The sequence below is a fragment of the Marasmius oreades genome, chromosome 6 (assembly GCF_018924745.1).
Source record: "Marasmius oreades isolate 03SP1 chromosome 6, whole genome shotgun sequence".
In the NCBI taxonomy this organism is placed as follows: Eukaryota; Fungi; Basidiomycota; class Agaricomycetes; order Agaricales; family Marasmiaceae; genus Marasmius; species Marasmius oreades.
In genome coordinates this window covers 2,452,900-2,471,890 of record NC_057328.1, presented here as the reverse complement: position 1 = coordinate 2,471,890, position 18,991 = coordinate 2,452,900, and the positions used below count along the sequence as shown (strand labels likewise).

General features: G+C 47.2%; 8 protein-coding genes across 8 annotated transcripts; 2 read left to right on the top strand and 6 right to left on the bottom strand.

The window, feature by feature from the left end:
• Positions 1-33: 33 nt before the first annotated feature.
• Positions 34-773, bottom strand: E1B28_010263 (uncharacterized protein; the record flags this gene model as incomplete). The annotated part of the gene is made up of 2 exons (XM_043155216.1): positions 34-663; positions 714-773. 2 exons carry the CDS (start codon positions 771-773, stop codon positions 34-36), a joined length of 690 nt encoding a protein of 229 aa, XP_043007681.1.
• A 1,632-nt stretch (positions 774-2,405) lies between these two features.
• E1B28_010262 (uncharacterized protein) lies at positions 2,406-3,385 on the bottom strand (the record flags this gene model as incomplete). The annotated part of the gene is made up of 3 exons (XM_043155215.1): positions 2,406-2,997; positions 3,062-3,252; positions 3,317-3,385. 3 exons carry the CDS (start codon positions 3,383-3,385, stop codon positions 2,466-2,468), a joined length of 792 nt encoding a protein of 263 aa, XP_043007680.1. The 3' UTR covers positions 2,406-2,465.
• Positions 3,386-3,874: 489 nt separating this feature from the next.
• On the bottom strand, positions 3,875-4,784 carry E1B28_010261 (uncharacterized protein; the record flags this gene model as incomplete). Its single annotated transcript, XM_043155214.1, has 3 exons — positions 3,875-4,418; positions 4,475-4,665; positions 4,728-4,784. 3 exons carry the CDS (start codon positions 4,782-4,784, stop codon positions 3,875-3,877), a joined length of 792 nt encoding a protein of 263 aa, XP_043007679.1.
• A 795-nt stretch (positions 4,785-5,579) lies between these two features.
• E1B28_010260 (uncharacterized protein) lies at positions 5,580-6,639 on the bottom strand (the record flags this gene model as incomplete). The annotated part of the gene is made up of 3 exons (XM_043155213.1): positions 5,580-6,267; positions 6,324-6,526; positions 6,583-6,639. The coding sequence occupies 3 exons, from the start codon at positions 6,637-6,639 to the stop codon at positions 5,580-5,582; spliced, it is 948 nt and encodes a 315-aa protein (XP_043007678.1).
• Positions 6,640-6,979: 340 nt separating this feature from the next.
• Positions 6,980-8,063, bottom strand: E1B28_010259 (uncharacterized protein; the record flags this gene model as incomplete). The annotated part of the gene is made up of 3 exons (XM_043155212.1): positions 6,980-7,682; positions 7,732-7,934; positions 7,989-8,063. The coding sequence occupies 3 exons, from the start codon at positions 8,061-8,063 to the stop codon at positions 6,980-6,982; spliced, it is 981 nt and encodes a 326-aa protein (XP_043007677.1).
• Positions 8,064-8,450: 387 nt separating this feature from the next.
• On the bottom strand, positions 8,451-10,643 carry E1B28_010258 (uncharacterized protein). Its single transcript, XM_043155211.1, has 8 exons — positions 10,228-10,643; positions 10,151-10,177; positions 10,067-10,096; positions 9,956-10,006; positions 9,567-9,902; positions 9,324-9,509; positions 9,094-9,266; positions 8,451-9,036 (listed from the first exon to the last, which is right to left on the bottom strand). Exons 1-8 carry the CDS (start codon positions 10,564-10,566, stop codon positions 8,646-8,648), a joined length of 1,533 nt encoding a protein of 510 aa, XP_043007676.1. The 5' UTR covers positions 10,567-10,643; the 3' UTR covers positions 8,451-8,645.
• Positions 10,644-10,722: 79 nt separating this feature from the next.
• Positions 10,723-13,511, top strand: E1B28_010257 (uncharacterized protein). Its single transcript, XM_043155210.1, has 8 exons — positions 10,723-10,861; positions 10,919-11,107; positions 11,155-11,210; positions 11,262-11,683; positions 11,733-11,954; positions 12,016-12,242; positions 12,292-12,659; positions 12,710-13,511. The coding sequence occupies exons 1-8, from the start codon at positions 10,750-10,752 to the stop codon at positions 13,208-13,210; spliced, it is 2,097 nt and encodes a 698-aa protein (XP_043007675.1). The 5' UTR covers positions 10,723-10,749; the 3' UTR covers positions 13,211-13,511.
• A 2,323-nt stretch (positions 13,512-15,834) lies between these two features.
• On the top strand, positions 15,835-17,233 carry E1B28_010256 (uncharacterized protein). Its single transcript, XM_043155209.1, has 3 exons — positions 15,835-16,125; positions 16,186-16,844; positions 16,908-17,233. Exons 1-3 carry the CDS (start codon positions 16,020-16,022, stop codon positions 17,124-17,126), a joined length of 984 nt encoding a protein of 327 aa, XP_043007674.1. The 5' UTR covers positions 15,835-16,019; the 3' UTR covers positions 17,127-17,233.
• Positions 17,234-18,991: the final 1,758 nt, after the last annotated feature.

Genomic DNA, 18,991 nt, shown 5'->3' with positions numbered 1-18,991 from the left:
GTTACACTGGCGAGAAGAAGGATGTATAGGACGTCAACCCACCACGGCTACAATCTCGTCGTGAAAATTCTCCTCGACTTCTCGATCGTCGTAAAGTGGGCGGTGGCATCCTCTCCCTTCGTCACGCACTCTAGTGAACGCCATATAGAGCAACGTATTCAGGGTGTCTTTTCCTAGTGGTCTGAGCTCCTTTAATGAGGGAAGGTCATTCGCATTGGCCAGTTCCCTTAGGCCCTCGATCATCCATGGCTTGTGGAAATACTTGCGACCCAGGAGGACTTGGTCCACCCTAGAACTGACATAGAATCCAGATATGCGTTTAATGGCAAGGTCACGAAGATCAGTGAACAGGTCAGAGGTATAGGCAAAGTCTAGCACTGTAATCCACTGATCCCTGGTATAGTTGGTTTGCAATCTCGATATTTGCTCCATAGCCAACATGCGTATATCAGAGAAACACCAGGCAGTCGAGAACTTGAGTACTGAGAACCACTGGTTCAGTGTATATCTCGTGGTACAACCATGGGGCAAAGGTGAAAGGTTCACGGGATTTGCATCGGACGATCCTTCACCGCTTTCGGCAGATATCTGTGCCCCAGCACTGAATACCTCTGACTCTTCGTGCATGTACTGGGGAGGTATTTTGAAAATAGTGTCATCGACCTGAATATAAACAGGTAAGATGGAGCGACATGGTGAAAGAGCTTTATAACCTTAAATGTGATCAGTGTGTCAAGGTAGAGTTCGGTGTCTCGTTGGGGATCATCCGGCATGATGTGACCTTGGTAAAAAAAGCCAGGTCAGAGACGAGGAGAGGGACGAAGACACGGAAGAGGGGTCCTTCAACCTTTTGTGAGACTTAACGCGGTGATAATCGGACATTTGGCGTGCGCTTGAAGAACTTCAAGAAGGCTTCGTAACGGACGAGGTGTCTAGATAGAAGCCTTCAAATAACCCCATGACAGTAAAACGAACCTTGGGAATTACTAGCTTGAATCACGCGTGGTGTATTGGACTCGCGAGTCGACTGATATTGAGTGTTGCACTGACCATAATGGGCAATGTAATATAAATCTGACGCCGGTTGCCGTTCAATAAAGCATCGCGTACGAAGCGCCGTCGAGATTAGGATGAGAGTGGAAAAAGCAAACGCGAATGTGTTTTTCAACCCTCTAGAGAAGTACCGCGCTGATGCAACGTGAATGGGTTGAAGATATCTCACCGCTCAGTAGATTGCGACGCTGCATGAAGGTTGGTGAATGTCTGTTCAAATGCTGGGCGAATGGGCTGTGTAAAACCCGAAGCTGGCTCACCGACGTGTCGTAATTTCTTCGTCCGACGAAGAGCATTTTGAGTTGAGCATTGAACGTTGAATCTTCAAGCATTACAAACAAAGAGTTTCTGTTTATATAAATCTTTGCTGTTCTGGCGACGTGTCTATGATTACTTCGCGTGCTTGAATGTTTTTTTGTCGTGGTCGTCCAGTCGCCTTCAGTTTTGGAGCAGATCCAACGAAAGGGAGGAGGGTTGATATCATTTCCAGTACCCCACAGATGTAAGCAATTTTCTTGTCCTTTGGCTTGATGTAAAGCCACGTCTTTGAACCAGAGCGAAGAGACTGATGCGCGATAGAAAGCAAGCTGCCCGGTGCCGGGACTTGTACGGAACCGACGGGCCTTCTTAGATTAGATTAGATTTACATCTTGAGTCACTTGCTTTCTCGGCGCGAAAGGGAAGAGAATTCAAAACTCCTGCGGAATGGAACTACTATTATGTATGAGTCCTAGTGATGTGCGGGCTCGGGCTTGGCCTGAAGCCCGGGCTTGGGCTCGGCTTGAGAGGGCTTGGGCCTGTAAATTCTCAAGCCCGAGCCCTGAGCCCAAGCTCCGGGCACTAAGCCCACGGCTTGGGCCTGGGCCCAGGCTTACTGTACAAAATTTTAAAAGAAGTATGGCTGTAAAAATATCAAATTTTAGTACATTCTATGAACCCAGAGCCACCTTCCTTTGTGTCTGTTGAACTTGGTGCCAGAATTTGGCAAAGAAAGCCGTTTGGAAGTAATCGGCAACAGTGGGGGCCAGCAGCCGGCATATATTTACGGCAAATTTACGGTCATGTGAATTATTTATATTAAATTCAGAGCCGGCCATTAATACTTCGGTGTAATGGACCATTTTGGTAACCTGCCAGTCCCGAAAAAGATGTACATTGATTACATATTAGAAGCCCGGGCTCAGGCCCAAGGCTTGGGCTTTCCAAACTGCAAGCCCGAGCCTTGAGCCCTTCAAAGCCTTATCCCGGGCTCGGCTCGGCTTGCAAAGCCCAGGGCTCGGCTCGGGCCGGCCTAGGGCCTGAGCCCGAGCCCGCACAACACTATGTATGACAGACATTATACGCAATTGAGGTTCAAAATGCAGCTATATTAACATTTACAGTACTCGGGAGAGGGATTACCATGTAGGCTGTCAAACCACCGGAGCTGGAAAAAGTGCCGCGATCTCGTCGTGGAAGTGCTCCTCGACTTCGTGATCACTATATGGCCCCCGGTAGTCGTAGTTGTAACTGTACCCTCTCCCCTCGTTCCGCGCTCTATTGAAAGCCATGTAGAGGAGTGTATTTAGGGTATCTTTCCCTAACGTTCTGAGCTCCGCCAATGAGGGTAGCTCATACACATTGGCCAGCTCTCTGAACCCCTCTATTATCCATGGTTTGTGGAGATACTTGCGACCTAGGAGGACTTGATCCACCTTAGAATCAAAACGGAATCCAGATACACGTGTAATAGCAAGATCGCGAAGATCGGTGAATTGGACAGAATTATTATGGGCAAAGTCCAGTACTGTGATCCACTGATCTTTGGTATAGTTGGTTTTCGATCGCGATACTTGCTCCATAGCCAGCGTGCGTACATCAGAGAAGTACCAGGCAGTGGAGAGCTTGAGTACCGAAAGCCACTTATCCAACCCATAGTTCGTGGGTATGGGTAAGCCCACGGTCCTGCCAGTGGGTATAGCTCATTGTGAGTATCAAGTGCTAAGGTGGAGTGAAGTTCGATGCTTACAACGCCATGATAATTTTGAGCAGACATCTGAAGTCGTCTGCAGTACAATCGTGAGGCAAAGGTGAAAGCTTCACGGGATGCGCATCCGACGATCCTTCACCGCTTTCAGCAGATATTTGTGACCCGGCACCAAACACTTCAGAATTCTCGTGAATGTACTTGGGGGGAACTTTGAAAATAGTATCATTGACCTGCACAGATGTATACATGTAAGACGGTGTGACCCTGGCCATTGGCGGCAGGGGAGAGCTTTACCTGGAATGTAATCAGTGTGTCAAGGTAGAGTTCAGTGTCTCGCTGCAGAGACGTCGGAGTTATATCCATAACAAAAGGAAGGATGCGAATTCTGGACAGCTGGTAGATCGTCAGATTAGAGACAAAGACGAGGGGGGAGGGGGGGCTGTCTTTTGAGGCATTCAAAAATATTGCGTTTGAAAGGCTACCGGGCCTCGTGAATGCTGCGTTGATACTGTGCGAGAGAGTGGCCACAATCGTGGCTGAATTTAAGCCTTTCACACTTCTTGCATTGAAATACAGGACCGCAGCTGGTGGTATGACCGCAGGGTAAAGGATGTTCTGCGCCGCTTCATGATCATGGATAGGGCATGACTCGGTGACCATTGATTATCGATCTTGTAGAACGTTGGCACGTTCCTCCCTTTTGCTGTGGGTTGCAAATCTACCAAATTGATTTTTATGGCAATGGAGAAAGTGAAATTCGACGTGTACAAATCCGTCCCCAATGGCTGCAGACACCTGCTAGTGGTCTGAGTCAGCCAACACATACCCATATACCAGTACCGCACCGTCGACTCAGCTAGGGCGAGAGACTGGGAAAAGCGAAATAATCTCATCAACAAAATACTCCTCAACCTCTACATCGTTATAAGGGCCACGGTATGAGTAACTATGATGATATCCCCTGTTCGTGCCCATGCTCTGCGCTCTCTGAAATGCCATGTAGAGTAAGGTAAGGACGGTATTTTGTCCTAGCCGGGTGAGCTCCTTTAAAGAGGGCAGGGCAGATGCATTGACGAGATCTCTTAACCCCTGTATTATCCACGGTTTGTGGAGATACTTCCGGCCCATGAGGACCTGGTCCACCTTGGAACTGAAATTGAATCCAGATATGCGGGTAATAGCAAGATCACGAAGGTCAGAGAACCGGTCAGAACCCTGGCTATGAGCAAAGTCCAGTACTGTGATCCACTGATCGTTAGTATAGTGAGATGTTGACGCTGTTACTTCCCCCATAGCCAGCGTGCGTATGTCGGAGAAAAACCAGGCAGTCGAGAGCTTGAGTACGGAGAGCCACTGCTCCAATGAATAGCTCTTGGGTGTAGGTAGCTTCACAGTCCTGATGATTGGTAGCGTGAAGTGACCAGAAACGTGGGGGCATAGTTCGATACTTACAAAGCAACGATAATCCTAAGGAGATGTCTGAAATCTTCGGCACTACATCCGTGGGGCAAGGGTGAAAGTTTCACGGGATTCGCGTCCGACGATCCTTCATCACTTTGAGCGGATATTTGTGCCCCAGCACCGAACACTTCCGACTCCTCGTGAATGTACTGAGAAGGGACTTTGAAAATGATATTATCGACCTGTATAGATGAGAACAGTCAGACGGTGTGACAATCGAAGCAAAAAGAGGAGATATGTTTACAAGAAACGTGATTGTGTCAAAGTAGAATTCAGTGTCTCGCTGAGGGGTTGCATCCATAGTGTTTGATAGGTGTATGGCGAGGAGGCAGAAAAAGGTTTACAACGATTTTTTATAAGGCCACAAACGGTGATTATGGGGTGTTTGGCGCTTGGAAAGGACCAAATTTTGGAAGTGCTGCGGTGATACTATCGAAAGTGGTCACATTCCTCGCTGAATGTGCGGAAGCTTCTGTGCCGTTTGCTTCGAAACAGAGCATGTGCACCGGGTATGATCGATATTATCGCTTTGACCATAAGGAATCTAGAGTTATCCAATCGCTTCGGACGTGTAGACTCGCACGGATTCATGTCACCACGAGTAGCCAGCACGACTTGGAAATCGAGAGGTAAGACGGGATGAATATCGGTTCCCACTCTCCCAAGTCCTGCTGAAGGCTATGTACCGCAATATCTGAACGGGTGTTCGTTCCAAAGTACTAAACCATAGAAGTACAGGTCCTCTCGAGGTGCATGGGAGAGGAGCGGCAACGTCTGGCGAACTTTCCCGTCGAAACGCTCTAAACTGCTAAGTACATTCTGGACCAGCCCTTCGTTTATTTGAGTATAATACGTTCTAGGTTGCAGCGATCCCAATACTGTTATTAATTTTGGCCCATTCAACAACAGTGAACCAAAGTGGATGATTAACAATCACGTTTCATACAAAGCGACGGAGCACTGAAGTACGAGTCATGGGTGAGGGAATGATATTGGCGTGTCGAGAGAGAAGATGGAGGAGAGTTCCCGAACCGGATGATGTAAAGTGACTCGTGGTGACACGCAGAGGTCGGAATGGGAACGTCGATATGGGAAGTCAGACACTGAAATCCTGGAGAATCAGATCGTCTGGGAAATGCTCTGCAATCAAAGAATCCAGATCCGAAGAATTGGATTGCTCATCTACCCAGGACCCGTCTTGGCAATTTCTGCAGCGTACTGGTACGCCAACGGCTCTGCATTGACCACAGCCTGACCGCGACCCCAGTGTAAGATCCCGTATATGCAACAAACGTAGAGCGGTTTGAAGACCGAGACTTCCTAGCGCGGATAGCGATGGTGGGGATTGTTGTTTCGCCAGGCCGTGCAGACCTTCACAAACCCATTCTCGCACGTTGTACTTTCGACCAAGCTTCACCTTGTCGATTGACGACAATTGAGATCTGAGTGAGGATATGTGGGATATCGCGATATTGCTCACATCCGAAAACTCGGTTCGACCGAAAGTAAGATCGAGAGCTGAGGTCCATTGGTCAAGAGTAAAATGTGGATTGTCGATCGAAAGATGGGAAACGGATATGGAACGTATATCAGAAAACTGCTCTCGATTGGTGCAAAATTCGAGTAAATGTAGCCACTGATCCAATGATGTCATTAAAGCCCAATTTGATAGATGCTGAACACCAATGGCGCGTATGTTGGTCAATCCCCAGAACGTCGATAGTTTAATGACAGACAACCACTGTTTCAGAGTATAGTTTGTAGGCATCGGTAAATCGGCAGTTCTGGCCATCCATCATGAGATGGTGCGCAATATCAACTTGAAGACGGATGGGCTTACAGAGCAATAATGACCTTTGCCAGGTTCGCGAAATCATGGGCATTTCCATCGTACGGTAACGGGGACAAGCACACGGGAACCCCGCCCGAGGACCCTTCGCTATTGCCAGCGCCTTCGAGCCTAGCAAAGCTCGAAGCTACTCCTGCGCCCGCGACTTTCACTTGAAGGTGACGGGAGGGCAGCTTGAAAAGGGTGTCATCTACCTGCGGTGAAAATCCGGTATTATTAATCATTGAACAGGAAAAGAGGGAGAACACACCCTATATACGAGGGTGTCAAAGTACAGTAGTCCGTGTCGGGGACGGTTCATCGACATCGTCAAGAAAGTATGTCGTTTGATCGGGTATCGCACCGGTCGAAGTAGTGACCTTAAGTATTTGAACCTTATCGATGAGATATGGCGAAGATGAGTGTGATACGGGCCGAATGACTGCGGACTTTTGATTTAGAGAATTCGAACAATCGAATGCGCACATACCGATTTATAGGTAGTCTCCCGCAGCAGGTTCTAATATCTCCCCTTTACTGCCGAGATAGTCTGCAGTTTCATTCATAGCAATTTGTAATGGTCCTTTCCGAGATAGATGATGTGAAATATTAATTGTTGACAATGCCAAAGATCAAATAAAGAAAGACGTGAGCGACTACCATGAAATTCAGTTCGACAGAAACTCTTCCCGAAATTGACCTTCAATCTGAGACTGGCGTATGGATATTCTTCCTTTCACGCCGGTGCGGGAAGAATCTCTCAACCACAGCAGGCGCAAAGCAATTTTTGAACCGAGACCTTCTACTTCTTCCAAGGATGATAAGCGTTTTTGATTGGCTAAAACCGTGAGCCCCCCAAAAAACCATTTTTCAACGTGGTACTTCTGACCAAGCTTGACTTTCGTCATATCATGTCCTTCCATCAGGCCCGATAAGTGCGAGATGGCGATCTCTTTGAGGCTAGAGAAACCGGGCTCTTTCATAGTGAATTCCAAGACTGGAATCCATTGTTCGATTGTGTATGGGGGCGGGACTTCTGATATCCTCGATATGACTGTGGTTCGAATGTTTGAATTCTCGTGTTCATCCAAAGTAAACTCGAGGAGAGGCATCCATTCGGCGACCGTAAATGGGTAGCGATCTATGTGGCGAATGAGGTCATCCCGGAAATCGGAGAAGTCGTCATTGTTTCTACAGAATTCAAGAAAGCGTATCCATTGCGGTAGCGCTGTCGGTAGATCATAATTGGCCTGAGATATACGTTGGATAGCCAAGGCACGAATATCGGAAAGCATCCAAAAGGTGGAAAGTTTGCAAACGGTGAGCCATTGGTCAACGGTATAAGTCATGGGCGGTGGTAGATCAATGTCACTGGTAAGTTAGAATCAGCCTCTAGCATATATGAATGGAAAGAACCTACAGGGCAATGACGACTTTGAGTACAAGCGTAAAATCATCGGCCGTCGCGTAGTCAGGTAATGGGAGTGATATGGGATTCTCATCCGATGATCCTTCACCTCCTTCACGACCGATAGATATCTGTGCTGCTGCTCTCAATGGGCTCAATGGGGCCGACTTTTCGTCGAAGTACCGCGGAGGCACACGAAAGAGAGTATCATTCACCTATTAGCAAGCGTTTTCAATGTGTTCAGAACCTTGCATATCGAAAGCCCATACCTCGTAAACGACTGTATCAAGATAGAGTCGTGGGTGAGGCTGGCCGGTGTTCGTGGCGCCCGCATCATTATTCATCTCAGTAGACTACGACTTTGAGGAAAGGATAGATGATTGAGATGTGTAGGAGCAACTCGGTGAGGGTTGAGACGACTCCGTTCGGATGCGAGAAGGAATGGACTGCGGAAACAGCTGGTTGGTCACTGGTGGCGATTTACACATTCCGTGGCATCCACGTGTGGTCACAATCTAAGGCTTTCATTCGAGCATCTGTGCCGAGGGTATAGAAGAGATCAACAGATTTGAGGTCATGAAGGTGACTTGGAAGCGTGCGAACTTGTCCGTGAGGCATATTGTTAGGCGGCCCGATCCGCGATGGACACACTAGAGGCAACTCTTCCACCCGGGTGATATATGACTACTAACTCCAAGATATATATCAGTGAGCCTTAATAGGCCGCCAAATTCAGGATCGTGCCAGTCTTTAGGTCGAGAAAGCGATGGACGATGTATTGGGTAACAGAGCAAAGAATAGCTAGGTCAAAACAAGGGTTTCAATACTTCGGATACTTGAAGCGGAATATAGGAGAGTTGAAAGGTGAGGGAAAGCGTACATGTTGAGTTCTACATAGCACAGAGAATAGATATCCTGATTAAAACTCAAACCACCAAAGTATTACCCACCCTAGAGGTCGTGACACTAACCGACCCCTCCAAGTCTTCGTTCCCGGTCGGTGAAATGCGCCCACGAACTATTACACTCTGAGATTGGCTTGTAACACTTTTCACAAGCCGCTCAGCGGAGCCCTTCCGCGGCGAGACAATAGGAGGATCTCCACCCAATGACATCAAAGTAAAATCTCCTTCATACTGAGGAGGAAGCACGATGTAGCTTGGCTGTTCCGAGGTGATAGATTCCAGATTGAGCACTGAACTTGCAGGTGCAGAAGGGAAGTTCATATCTAACGTTGTGTTCGGTCCTTTTACTTTGACCTCGTATCTACCGCCTATGAGGGAGGTAGTTGTGAGTGCGACGTTCGCATTGATTGTGCTACGGATGTCGAAGTCAAGAACGTCCATTGACTACAAAGGTCAATAGTCTACTCACGAGTCTGTATTTGATATGTCGAGTGACGAGAAATATGAGCGATGGCTTTCCAAAGTGATGTTCACGTCGATAGGAGAGTGCGTTGTACTAATCGATACGAGTCCTGACGCCTTGATGTCACCGTGGACAGAGGCATGAGACGTGTGTATGGTAACATCGCGCGCTTGAATGTCCTTGAGATAATATTGAGGATGTGTATGGTTCAACGAGTCGCAACAGGATTAACTTACGCCAGATATTGGCATGCCTTTGGACTTCAAGTGTACTGACCCCCAGGGTATATTGGCATCGAGCTTGTGGGAGAATTTAGGTAGATCTGTTTCTAGATTGTATGGGGAGTTTGCCGACAGGGAATTTGGTAGCAAAAGAGTGATATCAAAGTCCAATGACTCGTCATGTTTGGGGTGTTCATCTGTCTGTATTGTTTGTTAAGAACTTGAGAGAACTATAAGGCTGTGAAAGTGTTAACTCACAAAAATCCCGACGCCAACCACACCGGGTAATTTCTCCATAAGGCAAACAGATAGAGGTTCTAACGCTTTCTGGCCGATATGTCGTGCCATCAAGAACACTCTAGGATTTTCATTCGGTGCGGAAGTCTGAAGGATCTGAAGCTTTCCTGAAGCATGGGGTACTCGAGAGAGAAGAAAGAACGAGGAGGCATCCAAGGGTAGATGTAGTGAGGTGCTAGAGGAATGGAAAGGAACGGCGTCTTTTGGATGTCGGGTAGTTGGAGACCAAGATGCTCTTGCAACACAGAAACTTCGTAGCGTAGACAGCTCCTTTTCAGTTTCAGAAGCGTCACCAGGCTGTATAGACTCCTCCTCAGACAGTAAAGCAGAAATCATAGAATTTTGCTTACAAATCCGATTGGATAATGAGGCTTTGTGGGTGGAAGTGAACCATTGTGATGCTACACACAGAATGAATATTAATGCGTATGTGTACCGTCGCGTAGATGACATAAACATACCTTGTGTTCTTTGAAGGGATTCCGTGTGGACTGTAATAAGAATATGGTTTGTATTTTGTTGACGATGCAGGAATGCCAACTCACGGATGACCAGAATTCCCCTACGTGATGCTGCGTTCAGTCAGTACGAAATTACCGAACAAGACCTCTTAGGTATTTACCTCCCACTGCTCCAGAATGACGAATCGCCAAGCAGTAACGATGATAAGAGAGACCAAAGTGATGGTCGAAACTTTCTTTGCCCATTTACCGCGGCGTTTTCTAAGGCGACCATGGTTTCCGTCGGAGAGATTCGCTTCAATATCCCGATGCGCCTGACTACGCGAAGCCGAGGACGTGTGCTGCTGCCCCGGCGTTACAGGCCTGGAATAGGGAGGTGGTGAATCCGAAGAGCTCGTTCGTGTTGTCACTGTAGATGGCTGTGGACTGGATTCCTCAGAATCAGACTCGGACTGCGAAGGAATGGCCTTGAGGTGCTCGAATGCATCGAGAAGGATCATGGTGAAGAACAAGTGCTGTGCATTCCCGGCGCTCTCCTGAGAATTGACATTAGTCTACCCCAGATTTTGAAGAGGAACTGAATGAGTTGACTGCGGATCGGTTGTCAGGTCCATGGTCTGTACCGATTCCCGGCGCGGCAGCACGTGGTGGGGTCACGACTTTCGCGCTCTTCCATTTCACCAATGTTTTCCGATTCGGATTCAGACGCAGGAGAAGAGGATCTCCAGCTCACCATCAATGAGCATTATGCCAAAGCATTTGAATATAAAAAAGAACGAGAGGAACTCGAAAAATGTGAGTATTTCGTCCGCTATACAAGTGAAAAACACAACCCATAACGAATGTTCGCAGTAAAAGAAAAATATGGGTCGGATGCTGAAGAAGATGATGATGAAGAGACTGACTCCGAGTCGGACGAAGATGAGGATGAAGACGGCGAAGAGCTAACGCCTGCCATAGATGCAGCCATTCTGCGGACTCTTGCACGAATCAAAAGAAAAGATCCGGAAATATATAATGCAGGGACGGGAATTTTTGAAGGTATGTACACCCGAAAGTCTTCATTACTATTACTAATTTTCAGCTAGAGGAGCAGAAAAAAGTCAATCCATTCCAAACCCGAACGAAGACTGTCAAGGATAGGGTATTTGTCCCAAGTTTTTCCAAATAAACTAAAGTTTTAATCCTCTGTTAGTCCAAACCTATAACCGTGCGCCAAGTCGCGCTCGAAGCAGCGCTAAATACAGAATCTCGAACCCCTTCACCCGAACCACAATCGCTCACTCACGTTGAAGAACAACGCCGCCTTCGAGATGAGGCTATCGTCGCTTTTCACGGTAACATTGACGAAGAAGAGGGCGATGACTTTCTAGTACCGAGAGATAAAACAAAAGATGAGCTGGAAAGGGAAGAAGAGGACTATCGTGCTTTTCTGGAGCGAAATGTCGGGACGGACTTGAAGGAACTGGTTACAGTCGATCCAGACGCGATTTCTTGGGAGGCGGAGGCAAGTACGTCCAAACCGGTAAAAGTTGATGGCAAGAAGAAGAAATCTAAAGAAGGCAAGAAGGATAAGAAGCAATCGAGAGAGGAGGCGGATCAGGAATTCCTCCTGAAGTGAGCTACTAGAACGTATTCAAAGATCATCTTGCTGACCAGATTGTAGTTATATCATGAACCGCGGCTGGATCGACCGAACTTCGAAACGCGTACCGACATATAAGGAGATCACGTCGTCCAAGGGAAAAGAAAAGGCTGAGGAGGAGGATGAAGATCACCAAGGCGAAGGCGACATGCTTCCAACTGTAGATCCCGATTTGGACAATGACGACTTCGACGAAATCGTGGAGCGTTTCGAGAGCTCCTATAATTTCCGTTTTGAGGAACCGTAAGCACCTCGTCATATTCCGTCTACCCATCAATGTTACTTACACGAACACGATACTCAGGGACGCAGCTGTGATAAAGCAGTATCCGCGTAATCTGGAATCTACCGTTCGGCGGGAGGAAACCACTCGAAAGGACGCCCGCCAAAGGAAGAAGGAGAGAAAAGAGGAGGAGATGGAGAAACGTCGAGAAGAAGTAAGGCGAATGAAAGCTCTGAAGATGAAGGAAATCCGAGCGAAGCTCGACAAAATTGGGAAAGAAGGTGGTCGCAATTTCCAGGACGACCCAGGTACGCGTCTGATCATTTATTTTACACAAGGTAATCGAACACGGTTCAGCTTTACAAGGACTCGATTTAGAGGGCGATTGGGATCCCGGGGCGCATGACCAGCAGATGGCTAGCCTTTATGGTGATGATGCCGATTACGATGAGGAAAAACCAACCTGGGAGGACGACATTGATATCGGCGACATATACGTGTCGGACGATAATCAGCCCACGAATCCGTCAAAGATAGACAAGAAGAAGAAGAAAAAGAAGAAGAAAAAGGGAGAGGAAACTACAGAGGTAGACGGCGTGGACATGAATGAAATGGATGCTGATGTGGAAAAAGATGATGAAGAGTGGGACGGAACTGAGGAGATGCGAAAGAGAAAATTAGATGAATACATGGACGATATCTATGGTTTGGAATTCAACGACATGGTATGTATACTTTTCGGATCTTTTTCGGTCTGCGAGCTTACGTTTTACAGGTCGGAGGTATGCCAACAAGGTTCAAATACACTAAGGTCAAACCAGAGGCGTTCGCTCTGACCCCGGTTGAACTTCTCCTTGCAAACGATAAAGAGCTCAATGAGTATATGTCCATTAAAAAATATGCTCCTTATCGAAACGACGGCAAATGGGACGCTCAACGAAACCAGAGACTGCAGGAATTAAAAGTGAAGATTGCTCAGAGACATGGTGATAATCCCGGACTTGGTGACAGTGGTTTTGCCACCATCAATGAGAATCGTCCCGCAAAAAAGAGAAAGGGGAAGAAGGAGCGAATGAAGATGAAGCTACTTGCTGAACCGCAGGACTCAACTCTTGATCCAAAGATCGAGAAGGACTCTGGGACATCTGTGAAGAGAAAACGAAATTTGGTGGAAGAAGTGAATGAAGACGAGGGCGGAAGGGATCGGGAGAAGAAGAAGAGGAGTCGGCACAAAAAGAAGGAAGGAGCTGCGAAGGTAGAGATGACGGTTTCTTAAATTACAGATGATTGCAACTCAAGTTCCAATTCGTGAAACTGCAATCGACCTCGACCTTGATGAAGTTGCTAGTGCCGACAGAGATTACACTACATAGATTATTACTAGTCTCGCGTGAGCCAGACGGCTGTGAACCCGTCCACAGCCGTCTGGGAGGAACCTCCTTGAACGAGGGGCAACCGTGTTCGGGCATCGCGGCGTCACATCCAGGCTCACTTCCCTTCGCCGTGGAGTCGTCGTCGAACATTCCTCTCTCCCCTCTATATCTCCTCTATATCATTCCTTTTATACATCTTTTTCCCACACCTTTTTGCGCGTATTCAAGAAAACACTACCAGCGACACTAACAACAACACTTTCATGGCCCCAAGGCAAATCATACACCAAACCCTTCCGACTCCGAACACTATGAAGTCCGGTTGGGGCGAGGCGCGCGTACAAATTACAGGAAATCATTCTAAGGGGAATTTGGGGGGAATGACTCACATCATAACAGGAAGTAATTCAGATAATAAATTCTATCTACCATATTCTGGTGATGCGAAGTGAGCGTGGCTGTGACGCCGCGATGCCCGGGCTCAAGCGCTCATAGACGGCTGTGGTCCCGAGACTAATTTACAGCATTGGATGACTTCCCGTAAGGATTACAAGCTTATGACCCGGCCCTTTGTGCCGAGTTTTTTTGCATGTTTATACACCTGCTTACTTGCGCTCTGTAGGAGTTCTGCAGGTAGTGAACAGCATGAATCACCCATGGGGGGAAAGTTTGTGTCCCTTGGCCCACTGTATTCATGTCACATGACCCATTCTGTGAACATCCTGTGTCAGAGGCGTAATTACACCTGGTCTACCCGTTACCCATGGAAAAAAGTATGGTGGGTATGGGACTTGTACAGGGTGACTAATCCATTCCAGCCCCCCCATCCCATGCACAGGAAAACCCACCAACCCGTGCTGTTCCGACTTCACTATCTGCAGGTATGGCCATGCTCTATCCCATTTTACAGGTGCAAACCCATGAGATGACAAATTATTACCAAAAAAGAGTATGGGAATATAAAAGTTACATCTAATAACAGTTGAAGTATAGATGTATGTCAGGTAACAGTAGGAATAAACAGGAACATGAAAAATACTGAGGGGACATGGATATTGTCGTGCACGCAGGAAATTTCGATCTCCGCTTTAATTTACCCTGGTCCTGTCGCATAGATCATTTTTTGGAGATAATCGCTGATAATCGCTGATAATCAGGTCTCTTTGTCCCATTATATATAGGATTTGTAAATATCGTTGCAAATAACGCTGAAAATCATCGGCGATATGTTAAGCGAGTGATACCTGGCAACAAATACCAGAATCTGAACATCAGGGCATGTTCTAAATTCTTGAATTTAGAAAGGCCTAGCGACCCCTTTCTAAACTGTTTTTGCTGCAATATTTCGTTAAGCGAGGTGAGTCCACATGATTTCCAGTCCAGATATGGAAGTTTGTCCGCGCTTACGCCCTTGGCGAGCTACCACACGTGTGATAAATCCGAGCACTTCATGCAAATTTCCAGCATTGCGGGAGGCATCTGCAAATAATTCGACAATTTCCCAATTTCCAATTTACATCAAAATTTTTATTTGAAAGGAGATTATTTGCACATCCTTACGGGAAGTCATCCATTTACGTTTTCCCAGGACTGGCACACCTCCATGACATGACCCTACACCACCAATTGTTGAACAGATAGCTGACATATCTGCTACTTTATATAATCACCATCTATCTCCACATATGTTCACGATATGTAGAGTCACATGACAATGCCATAAATACTCAGCACAAATGTTTCCAGTGGTCCTCCTGCCCTACTCCTACATACATTGACCTTTGGTAGGTAAAATATGCCATTTGGACCCATTTCCATCACGGGAGGAACAAGGGACGCCAGAATTTCCTTTGCTGGACTGTGTTATGGCATTATTACGGCATGGTCAACATATGTTCACGATATATTGAGTTTATGGGATATATATAAAGTAGCACATATCTGTACGACATGGGCCGGTTTTGGTGGTGTAGTCTAATCTAGTCTGCTTCAATTCGATACCCTTTAGCCGTACCTTGAATTTATCTCACATGACTTTCACATGGATGTGGTAATGACGCGTCCAAATCCTACATGTTAGCCGTCGGCCACTCCAAAGATCTCATACAATTCAACTGAGGGACGACATATTCTCCTTCAAGCTACCCAAGGCTTCCTTCCTTGTACACCCCACGACTTCAGCGTTGGCCTTAAGGATGCCGAGGCCACAAAGCATTGGTAGGATTGACAGTGTTGTCTGCAGTCTTTATGGGACTTCGGTCAGATAAAGGAATGCATATTGAGGTTTCTCTGGTGGGTCAGAGTTGCAGGACTGTGGGTTGAGAATATAACATTCATTATTGGAGCATAGTGTACTGTTGTGGGGAATAAACGAGCATTAGAAGGCGACACGACGCTTGTTTATCGTCACGGGATAGAAGAAAGAACTCAACAAGGTTTCTGTCGTAGAAGCAGATGTCTACATCACATGATTTATCTTATTTCTATATACGGAGGTACGGCGAAAGGGTCGCGTTTTCAAGCAGACTCCCAATCAAGCAACGCGCGTGGGAGTCTGCCTAGGGGAGACTAAGTCTAATCTTGTTCGAGTCTTGTCTCCATCATCGGCACTCGTCGTCCAACTTTTATAACGGATACAATGGCCTGATGTGGATTTTTACCTCCGCTTGTATAAGTACCTTAGCTCTCTGGTAGACTTTATCTGATTCCACCATGTGCTACTCCAGACTTTCTCTTTTTCGAGGTGCTCAACGGGCACACGACTGGCGTCGCTGGATGAGTGTGCGGCCTGCAATTGTTGGTAGTGGCAACCTTCAGGGTCTGTCGTCTTTGGTCTTTCGCTCCGCGATGTCTCACAATGGAAACCTTTTGTCTCTAGGGATGGCGAGCACGACTCGTAAAAAAGTAACGCTTGAGACCCTCAATTCCCTCAAAAACAACAAGGCGCACATCACTATGATAACTGCATATGACTTTCCTTCGGCCACCGCGTGTTCGTCCAATCCTCTCGTGGACATCGTTCTAGTCGGAGATTCCTTGGCGCAGGTCTGTCTTGGGTACCCCTCGACTACACAACTGACACTATCGGAAATGATCCATCATTGTCGCGCGGTTGCACGCGGAACAACCCATCCATTACTCGTTGCCGATATGCCTTTTGGAACTTACATGACCTCTGGTCCTGACACCATACAAAACGCGGTCCGTCTGATACAGGAAGGTCGCGTCGAAGGGATCAAGATGGAAGGCGGCCTTGAGATTGTGGAGACTGTGCGGAAATTGACTGATTTTGGAATACCCGTAATGGGACATGTTGGTTTGAAGCCTCAGCGACACGTTGCTTCGTCTGGGTTCCGTATTCAAGGGAAAAACACAAATAGTGCGAAGCAGGTCATCAAGGAAGCTGAGGCTTTGCAGGATGCGGGAGCGTTCTCGATCATCTTGGAAGGCATTCCGAAGGAACTCGGTCGATGCATTACTGAACGGTTAAAGATTCCGACTATCGGCATAGGCGCAGGCCCTGCAACTGATGGCCAAGTAAGTCGTTCTTCGGTCCATTGACCACACCCACTCAGATGCAATATCTGACCCATATGATAGGTTCTGGTGTGGGACGACATCATGGGAACGTGGTCTGGTCATAAAGCAAAGTTCGTCCGGCATTTTGGGGACGTTAAAAGCGAACGCGATGCTGCAATTCAGAAGTATGTTGAAGCCGTACGAAATGGGTCGTTCCCAGCCGAGTCCGAGAGCTACACGAGTGGCGGGGTGGATTGGAGTTCTCTCTCTGTGTCTGAGAGTTCCGACCCTCATCCATAATAATGTGATAACTTGGTACTATCCAGTTGAATCAAATTAAGCATCTTATCGAGGTTCCACTGGTCACCACAACTCGCCATCCACTCTAAGGATTATCATCATCCGAGGCAGCATTTCACTTGGACGAAATGACTCGAAAGATTGTGAACTTCAAGGTCCTGTATCTCAGTTGATGGTTGCTAGTGACTCTTCTCACATATTGGCATTCCAAGAGACCCAGACGAGTTTAGCATGAAGTATAACGGGCGGGAATGACCGTCAAATAACACGCCCCAGGAAGGTCTAAGTAATGTCAAACGTCTCAACGAATACCGACCCAGCTTCCACAATCAAAGAATGACCAGTAATATGTCGCACAGACACAGTCCCTGCATCTGTTCACGGCCTTCAGGTATCCATGCTCTCGAGGTATCGGAGTCAACTGCACGAATCCCAAGATCTTTTCAACAGGCACCCTCACCTATTGCTAATACCCGTCCGGAATTCTAAGTCAATAGTCTCGCACGGACCTTCGGGCTTCAACGATCTTACCTGGTCGAGAGACAATATGCAGGACATTCTGGACCTTGGTCTTCCAGAAATCACTGAACACGGTTTCCAGCCGAAGTATCTAGGTAAAGTTTGTCACAAGCAATATTTCTGAATGTTGTTACTGCCTTTTTTCCCCAAGTATTACAAGTATCCGCTGATACTTGACCTCAATACTCGTACGAGAGATGGTGTGATAGGTGGAGAATGACCAGCTCTATACGATAGACAAAAATCACTGGTCTCTGTGTTCGGAAGAGGCTATTGAACGAGCGCGACCGCAATCTTGGCAAACTCGTCGGATATGTTAGCGACAAGGGTTCTTTGCGAAGACGCCAACTTTAGTATGCCAACAGCGCATATGCGAAGGATGGAGCTTTCCCCGGTGGCGAGCAACTTCAGTGGTAAATCGGAATTCAAATCGACATCCGTAAAAGCAAGAAATGAGATCATCATCAGTATTGGTGCGTTTCAAAACCCATAACTTGTATGTCCTATATTTGTTGACCTCCAAGATCGGATTCACTAATGTCCAATTGGGTTCAGCTCAGACAGTATCATGACGCTCATGTATACCCACGTAGCTGTGAAAAATCAGGAACAGCACCCACTACTACTCGCTGGGGAACGGCGACGGCATCATACCCGTTGTTAACTTGCTGGAGTGGGTAATAATCTTTAAGGTCAGACTCTTCTCCTCGACCTTAGCCCTGCTCAACTCCACGACCACGATGATTGAATAGCAGTCATATGGCGAATGAAACGAAATTCTCTCTCTATGACCCGGGATGCACCTTTAACTGTGGCCATCAACGGGAGAATGAACGTGTACTCTTTCGAACCCGTTCTCCAAGTCTCTACCCGGCCCCAGCGAAAGTACACTTATACGGACATCCCAACTTACTACACCGTGCCCTGTTACTTTGGAAGCTTCGTCAGAGATTTTCTCGGTGCATATACAGTTATTTCTCGATGTAGGACTCCCGGAAAAGGGTACGAACACTCGTATTGGCGCGACGTACAACCGTCCTTCGAGGGCGGCCCGAGGCTCATAGGGTCGCCTTGCAATCAACAATGACCGAGAAGGATTTTATATGGTTCTCGTCGTCGAACAGGCGATTTCCCCCGCTAGACAGGCACAGTGATGAGGAGATCGAGAGAAATGTATATTCGCCCAAAGGTTCAAGTTACTCGCAGGACATCACCTCTGTTGTACGAATGCTACGGAAAGGTGACTCAGCCATGCTTCGTAGCTTGGGAGTTGACGCAGCGAATAGGATAGATGGGCGTACAAGCACGCAGACATTGTGCGTTGCAAGACGGCGGATATCGACCTC

Excerpts from the sequence above, each read along its gene's own strand:
- E1B28_010258 (XM_043155211.1), bottom strand. The coding sequence starts at position 10,566 with ATGATCCTTCTCGATGCATTCGAGCACCTCAAGGCCATTCCTTCGCAG. Across the intron at positions 10,007-10,066 it reads ATCCCTTCAAAGAACACAAG|CATCACAATGGTTCACTTCC; the intron begins GTATGTTTATGT and ends TTCTGTGTGTAG. Across the intron at positions 9,267-9,323 it reads AAGGCATGCCAATATCTGGC|GACATTCAAGCGCGCGATGT; the intron begins GTAAGTTAATCC and ends TATTATCTCAAG.
- E1B28_010257 (XM_043155210.1), top strand. The coding sequence starts at position 10,750 with ATGTTTTCCGATTCGGATTCAGACGCAGGAGAAGAGGATCTCCAGCTC. Across the intron at positions 11,108-11,154 it reads AGGGACGGGAATTTTTGAAG|AGGAGCAGAAAAAAGTCAAT; the intron begins GTATGTACACCC and ends ATTTTCAGCTAG. Across the intron at positions 11,211-11,261 it reads CGAAGACTGTCAAGGATAGG|TCCAAACCTATAACCGTGCG; the intron begins GTATTTGTCCCA and ends ATCCTCTGTTAG.
- E1B28_010256 (XM_043155209.1), top strand. The coding sequence starts at position 16,020 with ATGTGCTACTCCAGACTTTCTCTTTTTCGAGGTGCTCAACGGGCACAC. Across the intron at positions 16,126-16,185 it reads TGGTAGTGGCAACCTTCAGG|GGATGGCGAGCACGACTCGT; the intron begins GTCTGTCGTCTT and ends TTTTGTCTCTAG. Across the intron at positions 16,845-16,907 it reads GCCCTGCAACTGATGGCCAA|GTTCTGGTGTGGGACGACAT; the intron begins GTAAGTCGTTCT and ends CCCATATGATAG.